Raw genomic sequence first — 11,981 nt, forward strand, 5'->3', positions numbered from 1 at the left:
TTAAAGCGGGAGGGGAGGGGGAGCGGGGAGAGCGGTCACGTGGGCTACAGGGAGTCCGGGAGGGGAGGGGGGGGGAGCGGGTGAGGAGGGGTCACGTGGTGCAAAGGGGCGGGGAGCGGTCACGTGGCGGGGGCGGGCTCCTGCGTCACGTGACGCGGCGGCGGAGCGGCGGTGAGCGGCGGCGGCGGGCGGGCGGGGAGGGGGCGGCGGAGGGGGGGGGGGGAGGGGAAAGCGGGGAGGGGAAACGGGACCGGGGGGACCCCCCCGAGCCCCCCAAACCCCACCCCGGGACCCCCCGGAGCCCCCCCGAAGCCCCGCAGCGTCCCCACAGCGGCACTTCCGGGTTCTCAGTGCCCTCTTGCAGGCGCTTCGGCGGACATGACGTCAGGGCGGCGCCGCCTCCTGCCGTGGCTGCTGGCGCAGGCGCAGAGCGGCCGCTTCCCGGGGCTGGAGTTCGACGACGCCGCCCGCAGCGCCCTCAGGGTGCCCTGGGAGCGGGCCGGGAGGGGCGGGGCCGGGGGCGGGGCCGCCGCCGCCCTCTGCCAGGTGACCGCGCCCCCCCCTTCCCGGAAGCCACGCCCCTTCCTGGGCAAGCCACGCCCCCTCCACCCACTCTTCCTTTTTCCCCCTCCCTCTGCCCTCCGGAGGCCCCGCCCCCCCGTCTGACCCCACCCCCCCGGTGTGACGTCACAGGCGTGGGCGGAGTACAAAGGCGCCACGCCCCCGCCGGGCCCGGCCAGCTGCAAGACCCGCCTGCGCTGCGCCCTGCACAAGAGCCCCGAGCTGCAGGAGCTGCCCGAGCGCGCCCGCCTCGACGGGCCCCGGCCCTACAAGGTGTACCGCCTGCTGGGGCCCCGCCCCCCGCGCCACGGTGCGTCGCCGGGGGGGGCGGGGCCGCGGGCGGGCGGGGGGCGGGGCCTGGAGGTGAGGGGGCGGGGCTATAGAGGGCAGAAACCTGGGGGGGCGGAACCTTGGTTCCTGCTCATGTGGTTCCGGGGGGGCCCTTTAAGATGTCGCGCGCCTCCCCACGGCACTTTCGGTTTCACTTCTGCGCTTATTACGCACACTTCCGGTTTCATTTCCGGGTTTGCTGTACGGACTTCCGGTTTCGTTTTCGGGTTCTGTACTTGCTATGGGGGGGCCGTGGTTCCCGTCGTACCGGCCCCCTGGGGTACTTCCGGTTTCACTTCCGGGTTTGCTGTACGGACTTCCGGTTTCACCATGGGGGGGGCGCGTTTCCGGTCCCCCCGCCCACTTCCGGCCCCACTTCCGGGCGTGCTCCCCCACCCCCCCCCACCCCCCCCGCAGGCCCCCCCCGGCGCGGCAGCAAGGGGCGGAAGGAGGAGGCGGAGCCACGCGGCGACGACACGGTGAGGGGGCGGGGCCTAGGGAGGGAGGGGGCGGGGCTGGAGGCGCGGGGCCTGACCACGCCCCTTCTGCCCCCAGACCCCGCCCCCCAGCCCCGAGGAGGAGCCGAGCGCTGATTCGCTGAGCCCAGGTGGGCGTGGTTTGGCGGGGGGCGTGGCTTGTCGGAGGGGGCGTGGCTTGTCGAGGGGGCGTGGCTTGTCGGAGGGGGCGTGGCTTGTCGGAGGGGGCGTGGCTTGTCGGAGGGGGCGTGGCTTGTCGGAGGGGGGCGTGGCCTCGCGCTGACCACGCCCCCTCCCGCAGCCGAAGCCCCTCCCGCCGCCGTGACCCCGCCCCCCTCCCGCGAGCTGGCGATCCTATTGGACAGCCCGGAGCCCCTCCCCCCCGGCCGAAGGTAAGCCCCGCCCCCTTCTCCACGCCGAGGGGGCGTGGCCTCGGTTCGAAGCCACGCCCCCTCCCCAAGCCCCGCCCCCCTCCCCTCGCAGGCGACGCGGCGCTGGGGCTGTCGCTCTGGGTGGGCGGGGCCCTGGCCTGGAGGGCGTGGCTCCCGGCCGGCGAATACCTGCTGGCCCCCGCCGGAAGCCCCGCCCACGGCCCCGCCCCCTTGCCCCGCCTCCTCCTCCCGGCCCCCGCCCCCGGCCCTGGGGGCCCCTGGGGGAGGGGCTGGGCCGGGGGCTGCTGCGGCCAGCGGGGGCGGGGCCTCTTCCTCAGGCCACGCCCCCGGGGGCGGGGCCTGGCCCTGCGCGCCCCCACGCCGGGGAGCCCGGGGGAGGGGCCTGGCCCCGGGGGAGGAGCCGCTGGTGGCCGCCTTCGACAGCCGGCGCTTCCGGGAGGGTGAGGGGGCGGGGCCTCGGGGGGGGCGGGGCCTCGGGGGAGGGGCGGGGCCTCGGGGGGAGGGGAGGGGCCTCGGGGGGCGGGGCTTCGGGGAGGGGGCGGGGCCTCGGGGGAGGGGGCGGAGCCTCGGGGGGCGGGGCCTCGGGGGGGGCGGGGCCTCGGGGAGGGGCGGGGCTTGGAAGGGGGCGGGGTTTGGGGGAGGTGGGCGGGGCCTGAGGGAGGGGCGGGGCTTGGGAGGGGGTGGGGAGCTGCTGGGGCCCCATAGGGACTCCCCGCCCCACAGCAGCCCCCCCCCCGTGGGCCCCCTGCCCCATAGCCCATGATAGCGCCCCCACTGGGCCCCATAGGGACCCCCAGGGCCCCATAGAACCCCCCCGTGGGCCCCCTGCCCCATAGCGCCCCCACAGGGCCCCATAGGGACCCCCAGGGCCCCATAGAACCCCCCGTGGGCCCCCTGCCCCATAGCGCCCCATGGCGCCCCACAGGGCCCCATAGGGACCCACAGGGCCCCATAGGGACTCCCAGGGCCCCATAGAACCCCCCCCGTGGGCCCCCTGCCCCATAGACACCCCGTGGCGCCCCATACGCACCCCATATTGCCCCGTAGCGCCCCACAGCGCCCCCGTCAGGCCCGTGAGACCCCACAGCACCCCCACGGGGCCCCACGTCACCCCAGAGGCCCTGCCCCTGCCCCATAGCGCCCCACACCCCACACCCACCCAGTAACCCACCCTAGCCCCATATCCGTGCCCCATAGCGCCCCATGACCCCCCCCCCACCACCCCACGGCGCCCCATAACCGCCCCCTCCCCCCCCCCCCCAGAGCTGCAGCGGCACCGCCGGGGGCCTGGCGCCCCCCCGAGCACCGCGTGCTGCTGGCGGCCACCCCCGGGGAGCTGCGGGCAGGGGCGGGGCCGGCGGGCAGGGGCGGTGCTGCAGGTGGGCGGGGCTTGGGGGCGGGGCAAGTGGGCGGGGCTTAAAGGGGCGGGGCTTAAAGGGGGCGGGGCTTAAAGGGGGCAGGGCTTAAAGGGGGCGGGGCTTAAAGGGGGCGGGGCTTAAAGGGGCGGGGCTTAAAGGGGAAGGGCCAAAGGGGGCGGGGCGGAAAGGGGCGGGGCTTGAAAGGGCGGGGGCTTGAACTAAGGGGCGGGAGGAGGCGGGGGTGGGATTTGAGAGGGGCTATGGGGGCGCCACGGGGGGGGCTGTGGGGGCTCTATGGGGCACTATGGGGCTGGTTATGGGGTGCTGTGGGGTCTCTACGGGGGGCTATGGGGGCGCTATGGGGGGCTATGGGGCTGGTTATGGGGCTCTATGGGTCTCTATGGGGGCATAGAGCTATGGGGCTGGTTATGGGGTGCTGTGGGGTCTATGGGGGGCTATGGGGGCCCTATGGGGCTCTATGGGGTCCCTATGGGGCTCTATGGGGTCTCCTATGGGGGGTCCCTATGGGGTCCCTATGGGGCTCTATGGGGCTCTATGGGGTCCCTATGGGGCTCTATGGGGCTGGCTATGGGGCTCTATGGGGCGCTATGGGGCTGGCTATGGGGCTATGGGGCTCTATGGGGTCCCTATGGGGCTCTATGGGTCCCTATGGGGCTCTATGGAGCTCTATGGGGCAGGTTATGGGGCGCTATGGGGCTGGCTATGGGTCTCCCACGGGGTGGGCGTGGCCTCGACTTCCGGGGGCGTGGCCTCCGGGGGGGGGCGTGGCCTCAGGTGGGCGTGGCCTCGGGTGGGCGTGTCCCGCTGAGGCCCCGCCCCCTTCCCTCTGTCCCCGCCCCCAGCTGGAGCAGGCCCTGGCCCAGCGCCTCCTGGGGTCCGCCGCGGAGCCCGCCAATTAAAGAGCCGCCGGCGCGAGGCCGGCCCCGCCCCCTCGGGTGCTTTTTGTCGCTCCTTTTTGCCCGTTTTCCGCCGTTTTCGCCCCGTTTCTGCGCCGCGCGCTCCCATTGGCCGCGCCGTCTCCATGGAAACCCGCCCGGGAAGCGCTGCGCGCTCCCATTGGCCGCGCGGTCTCCGTGGAAACCCGCCCGTGAAGCGCTGCTCCCATTGGCCGCGCCGTCTCCATGGGAACCCGCCCAGGAAGCACTGCGCGCTCCCATTGGCCGCGCCGTCTCCATGGAAACCCGCCCGGAAGCGCTGCGCGCTCCCATTGGCCCGCCCAGGAAGCGCTGCGCGCTCCCATTGGCCGCGCCGTCTCCATGGAAACCGCCCAGGAAGCGCTGCGCGCTCCCATTGGCCGCGCGGTCTCCGTGGAAACCCGCCCGTGAAGCGCTGCGCAATCCCATTGGTCGCGCCGTCTCAATGGAAACCCGCCCGTGAAGCGCTGCAATCCCATTGGTCGCGCCGTCTCCATGGAAACTGCCCAGGAAGCGCTGCGCGCTCCCATTGGCCGCGCCGTCTCCGTGGGAACAGTCCCCCGCGAGTCGCTGCGCGCTCTGATTGGCCGCGCCGACCCCATGGCAACCGCCGCGTGAGGTGCCGCGTGCTCCCCATTGGCCGCCGCCTTTCCCGCCGCGACCGGGAGAGGGGCGGGGTTAGCGAGCCGGCAGCGGCGCCGCTGATTGGCTGGCGGCGCTGAGGCGAGCAGCCCGCCGATTGGTCGCCGCGCCGGGTATAAAAGCGGGCGGCCGCGGGGCGCCCTCTCAGCGCCGGCGGCACCTCCCCGGGGGCTGGGTCCTTGCTGCCGATTGAGGCTCCCTGAGCGCTAATTGGGGCTAATTACGGCTAATTACGGCTAATTACGGCTAATTAGGGCTAACCGGCGGCAGGAGGCGGCGGTGCGGGGCTGGGTGAAGGCCTTTGGGGCGAAACCCGGCGCTTTTGGGCCGCTTTTTGCCTCTTTTTACCTCAGTTTTTAGCTCAATTCCCGCTTTAGGGCCAAAAACAGCGAATTGGGGAAGGGGGGGCGGAGGGTTCGGGGCCGAAAGCCCCGATTAAAGGGGGTGGGATTTGGGGTGGAAAAGGGCAGATTTGGGGCAGGAAGCCTCAATTGGGGTCGGTTTTGGGGTAAAAACGCCGGGTTTGGGGAAAAATTCCCTAGATTTGGGGTGGAAAAGCCCGATTTGGGGGCAGAAATCCCAGCTTTGGGGCAAAAACTTGCGGTCTTTGAAGGGCTTTGAGGTGAAAAGCTGCGATTTTAGGGTGATTTGGGGAGAGTGAAGCTCGCTTTTAGGGCAAAAGCCCGATTGGGGGTAAAACAGAGGGATTTTAGGGCAGAAATCGCGGTTTCGGGATAAAATCGGTGGGTTTAGGGCAAAAGGTAGGGGTTTGGGGGCGGTTTTGGGGTGAACGGTGCCGGTTTGGGGGCAAAGCCTCGTGTTTTGGGGCTGAAAACCCGGGTTTGGGGGCTAAACCTCGCGGTTTTGGGTTAAAAACTCGTGATTTGGTGCAAAAAGCCGGGTCCGGGGGCAGAAGTTGTGGTTTTCGGGTGAAATTGGTGGGTTTGGGGCAAAAAGTCAAACCTCCGATTTTGGGGCTAAAAACCTGGGTTTTGGGGCTAAACCTCGCGGCTTGGGGTGAAAAACTCGTGGTTTGGGGGCAAAACAGACGGGTTTGGGGGCGGAATTGGCGGGTTTGGGGCAGGATACGGGGGTTTGGGGGGGCAGTTTTGGGGCGGAAAGCGGCGCGTTTGGGGCAAAAACCTCCCGTTTGCGGGGGCTGAAACCCCACGCTTCTGGGCTGAAAGCGGGCGGTTTTGGGGCTGGGCTGCTCCGATTGAGCCTCGAGAGCCTCCCCCGGGGGGCCCTGCTTGGGGTCTGAGCCCCCGCATTTTTGGGGGCGAAAAACCTCGGTTTTGGTGCCGCCGCCGCCGCCATGTTCTACCACCCCGAGGTCCTGCAGCGCCGCTCCGGCTGCTTCGGCACCATCTGGTAGGGCCACGCCCCCTCCCCACGTGGCCGCGCCCCCTCCCCCACGTGGCCACGCCCCCTTCCCCCACGTGGCCACGCCCCCCATCCCCACGTGGCCACGCCCCTTCCCCCACGTGCCCACGCCCTCCCCACGTGGCCACGCCCACGTGGCCACGCCCCTCCCCCACGTGGCCACGCCCCTCCCCCCGTGGCCACGCCCCCTCCCCACGTGGCCACGCCCCCGCCCCACGTGGCCACGCCCCCTCCCACGTGGCCACGCCCCTCCCCGCGTGGTCACGCCCCTCCCGCTGACCACGCCCCCCCCCACGTGACCACGCCCCTCCCCCCCACGTGACCACGCCCCACCGGCCACGCCCCCTCCCCCCACGTGGCCACGCCCCTCCCCACGTGACCACGCCCCTCCCCGTGGCCCCCCCTCCCCACGTGGCCACGCCCCCCCTCCCCCACGTGACCACGCCCCCTCCCCACGTGACCACGCCCCTCCCGGTGGCCCCGCCCCCAGGCTGGCGGCCACCTGCAGCTCCCGGCTGCTGCGCAGGGAGGCCCTGGCCGTCGACGTGCCCCGGACCTGGTGAGGGGGGGGGGCGCTATGGGGCGGCGATGGGGCCGGGGGGGATCTGGGGGGTCTGGGGGGCTGTTATGGGTGGCTGGGGGGGGTTATGGGGGGGTTATGGGGGGGTTATGGGGGGGGGTTATGGGGGGCTATGGGGGGCTATGGGGGGCTATGGGGGGTTATGGTGGGGGTTATGGGGGGCTATGGGGGGGTTATGGGGGGTTATGGGGGGTTATGGGGTGGGTGTGGGGGCTGGGGGTCTGGGGGGGCTATGGGGGGTTATGGGGGGGACCTATGGGGTGTCTATGGGGTCCTATGGGGCACTGGGGGGCTCTGAGGGGCCCCATGGGGGGGGTTATGGGGTGGTATGGGGTGGGTGGGGGGCTGGGGGGGCTATGGGGGGGCTATGGGGGCCTTATGGGGGGGCTCATGGGGGGTTATGAGGGGGTTATTGGGGGGTTATTGGGGGGCAGGGGGGTTATGGGGGGCTATGGGGCATGGGGGGTTATGGGGGGCTATGGGGCTCTGGGGGGGTTATGGGGGGGCTATGGGGGCGAATTGGGGGACTATGGGTATGGGGGGTTATGGGGGGCTGTGGGGGGGTGGGGGGTCATGGGGGGTTATGGGGGGTTATGGGGGGTTATGGGGGGCTATGGGGGGGTTATGGGGCTCTGGGGGGCGGGGGTTATGGGGTGTGGGGGGTTATGGGGGGCTATGGGGGGGTTATGGGGGGCTATGGGGGGGTTATGGGGGCTATGGGGGGGGTTATGGGGGGCTATGGGGCAGGTGTGGGGTCATTGGGGTCCTATGGGGGGGTCATAGGGGGGTCATGGGGGGGCTGTGGGGTGGGTACGGGGTCGGGGGCCCCTGTGCGGGGGCCTGTGGGTCCCTATGGGTCCCTATGGCCCCGCCCCCCACGCCGACCCGACCCCGCCCCCGCCCCGCCCCGTGACGCCGACCACGCCCCCAACGCTGACCACGCCCCCTGACGCCGACCCCGCCCCTGGACGCTGACCACGCCCCCACGCGCGCGCCGGCCCCGCCCCCTGACGCTGACCACGCCCCCTGACGCCGACCACGCCCCCTGACGTTGACCACGCCCCCTGACGTTGACCACGCCCCCGGCCCGTGCCCCGCCCCACGCTGACCCCGCCCCCGACCCCGACCCCGCCCCGTGACGCCGACTACTGCCCCCTGACGCTGACCACGCCCCCCGACGCCGACCACGCCCCCCGACGCTTCGACCACGCCCCGGCCACGCCGGCCCCGCCCCGTGACGCTGACCACGCCCCCTGACGCTGACCACGCCCCCTGACGCCGACCTCGCCCCCTGACGCTGACCACGCCCCCACGCCGGCCCCGCCCCCTGACGCTGACCACGGACGCCGACCACGCCCCGGGACGTTGACCACGCCCCCTGACGCTGGGACCACGCGCCCCGACGCTGACCCCGCCCCCTGACGCCGACCACGCCCCTGACGTTGACCACGCCCCCTGACGTTGACCACGCCCCCTGACGCTGACCCCGCCCCCTGACGCCGCCCCGCCCCCAGCGCGGCCGTGCTCGTCCTTCGTGCTGGGCTCGGCCCCGGTCCCCCCGGCCCCGCCGCCCCCGCTGGGCGCCGCCCCCCCCCGCCGCTCCCTCGTACCCTGGCGGCGCTGCTGCAGCATGGGGCTGGCGCGGGTCTGGCAGCCGGCAGTGCGGGGCGCTGGCCGGTGCACGGGGCGGGGGGGGGGTTGGGTGGGGGGGTTATGGGGGGGTATGGGGGGGTATGGGGGGTTATGGGGGGCGGTATGGGGGGTTGCGGGGGGGGTTATGGGGGGGGTATGGGGGTCTATGGGGGGTTGGGGGGGGCTATGGGGGAGTTATGGGGCTGTAGGGGGGGGTTATAGGGGGGCTATGGGGCGGCTATGGGGTCTGGGGGGATCTATGGGGGAGTTATGGGGGTCTATGGGGTCCGGGGGTCTATGGGGTCCTATGGGGCACTGGGGGACTCTGTGGGGCCCCGTGGGGGGTTACGGGGTGCTGCGGGGCGGGTGTGGGACTCTAGGGGAGTGGAGGTTATGGGGTGGGTGTGGGGGCTGGGGGGTACTATGGGGGGGGTTATGGGGGGGTCAGTGGGGAGCTACAGGGGGGTTATGGGGCGCTGGCTGGGGGGTCTATGGGGGCTCTGGGGGGGGTTATGGGGAGCATGGGGCAGGTGTGGGGAGCTGGGGGGGGGGTCTATGGGGGGGAGTTATGGGGGGGCTATGGAAGGGGTTATGGGGGATATGGGGGGTCTATGGGGTCCTATGGGGCACTGTGGGGTCCTCTATGGGGCACTATGGGGGGCTATGGGGCGCTGTGGGGGTCCTGGGGGTTATGGGGTCGCTGTGGGGCGCTGTGGGGCTCACCCCCCCCCCTCCCCCCAGAGGCAGGGAGGCCACGCAGGTCCTGGAGCGCCTGAACCGGGCGCAGGCCGCCCCAACATCGACCTCAGCCCCCCGCGACGGTGAGCGAGTGCCTGCCCCATAGCGCCCCATAGCGCCCCATGGCTGCCCCCATGGCTGCCCCATAGCGCCCCATGGCGCCCCATGGGCGTGCGTTCCCATAGCTGCCCCATAGCGCCCCCATAGCGCCCCATGGCTGCCCCATGTGGCTGCCCCATAGCGCCCCATAGCGCCCCATGGCTGCCCCATAGCTGCCCCACTGGCGCCCCCATAGCTGCCCCATGGCCTGCCCCATGGCTGCCCCATAGCTGCCCCATAGCGCCCCATGGCTGCCCCATAGCGCCCCACAGTGCCCCATGGCTGCCCCCATGGCTGCCCCATAGCGCCCCATGGCTGCCCCCATGGCTGCCCCATAGCGCCCCATGGCTGCCTCCATACGCGCCCCATAGCCGCTCCCATGGCTGCCCCATGGCTGCCCCATAGCGCCCCACAGCGCCCCATAGCTGCCCCATAGTGCCCCATAAGCGCCCCACAGCACCCCATAGCGCCCCATAACCGCCCCCAGCCCGCAGCTGGTGCCGGACGCCCAGGCGCTGATGGCGACAGCTGGAGCTGGCCCCGGATCTCTTCTTCGGGGTCATGGCGCTCGCGCTGCCCAGCCCCACGCAGCTGCCCCAGGTACGCGACCCACGGCGCCCCACAGCGCCCCATAGCTGCGCCGCCATAGCCCCCCCATAGTGCCCTATAGCTGCCCCACAGCACCCCATAGCACCCCATAGCTGCCTCACAGCACCCCAACAGCTGCCCCATAGCTACCCCCACATCGCCCTTCATCGCCCCACAGCACCCCACAGTGCCCTATAGCGCCCCCATGTCTGCCCCACAGTGCCCCACAAAGCGCCCCATAGCTGCCCCATAGCTTCACCCCATAGCTCCCCATAGCCACCCCACAGTGCCCCATGGCTGCCCCATAGCACCCCATAAGCGCCCCATAGCCACCCCCACCAGCTGCCCCACAGCACCCCACAGTGCCCCCATAGCGCCCCATAGCCGTGCCCCCTAGCACCCCATAGCTGCCCCACAGCACCCCATAGCTGCCCAGTTCTTTGCCACAATGCCCCACAGTGCTCCATAGCGCCCCATAGCTGCCCCAAGGTCAGCTGCCCCATGGCTGCCCCATAGCGGCCCCCATAGCGCCCCATGGTCTGCCCCACATAGCGCCCCACAGCACCCCACCGGCCCCCCCCCCAGCCACCCCACCCCCGCCCCACCCGCTCCTCCCCCCAGGGTGTCCGGCGCCTGCTCGGAGGAGCTGCCCCCTCCCGGTGAGGTTCCGCCCCCAAGTGTGGGGGCAGGCGCTCGTGGGGCCGGAGCCCCCCCGCCCCACGGCCTGCCCCACGGCCTGCCCCACGTGCGCGCCCCCCAGCGCTGACGGTGTCGCCCTTCGAGCTGAGTCACCCTGCGCGAGCCCGAGGCTCCCCGGCGGGGCTGTCCGCCGCCCCTGGAGGTGGGTGCTGGGACCCCGGGGGGGGGTGGCCCTGCCCCCAAGTGTCTGTGGGGGGGCCGCCTCCCGCCATGGGGCCTGCCCCCATGGCGCTGTGGGGGGCAGGAGGAGCTGCCCGAGGTGACGGCGCGGGAGCTGCAGCTGCTGAGCGAGGCCGAGGCCGAAGCTGCTTACCCCCGGTGCGGGCGCTTGGGGGGCTGGGGGGGCACTTGGGGGGGGCTTGGGGGGGCCGGGGGGGCACGTGGGGGGCTGGGGGGCCCTGAGGGGGGGACTTTGGGGAGCTGGCTTTCTGGGGGCTAGGGACCTGCTTGGTGGGGCTGGCTTGGGGGGGCTGGGGGAGACGCACCTTGGGGGCTGCGGGGGGCACTTGGGGGGCACATGGGGGCACGGGGAGGTACTTGGGGGGCCACTTGGGGGGCTGGGGGCACTTTCTGGGGGCTGTGGGGGGCACTTGGGGCACTTGGGACGCATGGAGGGTACTTGGGGGGGGGACTTGGGGGGCTACTTGGGGGGCAGGGGGGTACTTGGGGGGCTGGAGGGGCACTTAGGGGGCACTTGGGGGGCAGGGGGGTACTTAGGGGGCTACTTGGGGGGCTGGGGACTACTTGTGGGGCTGCTTGGGGGGCACTTGGGGGGCTGGGGGGGGGCACTTGGGGGGCTGGGGGGGCACTTGGGGGCAGGGGGCTACTTGTGGGGCCCAGCCCCACGGCGCTGCTCCTGCCCCTCCACAGTGGAAGAAATCCCGGAGATGCCGCCAGCGCCGCCACCGCCCCTCGGTGAGAGCCTAAGGGGGGCTGGGGGGGCCGCTTATGGGGCTGGGGGGGGCACTTATGGGGGCAGGGGGGCACCTTATGGGGCGGGGAGGGGCACTTATGGGGCAGAGGGGGGGCCGCTTGTGGGGGCAGCCCCTCACCCCCCGCCCCACGCCTGCCCCACAGCGCCCGCGCCCGCCCGAGGAGCCCAGCCTGTCCCCGCTGCCCCCCGAGTGGTGCGTGCGTGGGAAAAGCCGGGGGGGGGCCGTGGGGAGGGGGGGCGGCGTGATAGGCCGGCCCCACCGATTTTTCCCTCTGCCCCACCCCACCCAGGCCCCGCCCCGGCGCCGGGCCGCGCTCCCACGGGCCGCTCTCTGCCCCGCGTCGACCCCCAGCCCCAGCTCCCCCAGGGCCGAGCTCCGCGCCCTGCTGCTGCGGCCCGGACGCCCACTGCCTGCCCCTGGTGAGGTCTCGTCTGGGGGGCTGCCCCATGGATGTGTGGGGCTGCCCCATAGATGTGGTGGGGGGGCCTCATGGGGTGGCCCCATGGGTATGGGGGGCCCTGCTCGGCTCTATGGGGCACCCTCCTTGACCCATGTGGGGCGGTTCTGGGAGTGCTTGTGTGGGCTGCCCCCACGGATCTATGGGGCAGCCCCGCACATCTATGGGGCACCCAC

At 72.5% G+C, this 11,981-nt stretch overlaps 1 protein-coding gene and 1 long non-coding RNA gene across 2 annotated transcripts; both read left to right on the top strand.

Moving 5' to 3' along the window:
• Positions 1-75: 75 nt before the first annotated feature.
• LOC136789514 (interferon regulatory factor 9-like) lies at positions 76-2,049 on the top strand (the record flags this gene model as incomplete). The annotated part of the gene is made up of 7 exons (XM_066989563.1): positions 76-171; positions 352-546; positions 694-871; positions 1,309-1,370; positions 1,447-1,498; positions 1,669-1,759; positions 1,851-2,049. Coding segments are annotated over exons 2-7 (750 nt in total), but the record flags the coding sequence as incomplete, so codon positions are not given.
• Positions 2,050-5,760: 3,711 nt separating this feature from the next.
• Positions 5,761-8,256, top strand: LOC136789541 (uncharacterized). The gene is made up of 3 exons (XR_010828232.1): positions 5,761-6,065; positions 6,568-6,636; positions 8,172-8,256. It is a non-coding gene; the product is annotated as an uncharacterized lncRNA (long non-coding RNA).
• The last annotated feature ends 3,725 nt before the right edge of the window (positions 8,257-11,981 follow it).

The sequence above is a fragment of the Anser cygnoides genome, unplaced genomic scaffold (genome assembly GCF_040182565.1).
Source record: "Anser cygnoides isolate HZ-2024a breed goose unplaced genomic scaffold, Taihu_goose_T2T_genome scaffold_52_1, whole genome shotgun sequence".
NCBI lineage: Eukaryota > Metazoa > Chordata > Aves > Anseriformes > Anatidae > Anser > Anser cygnoides.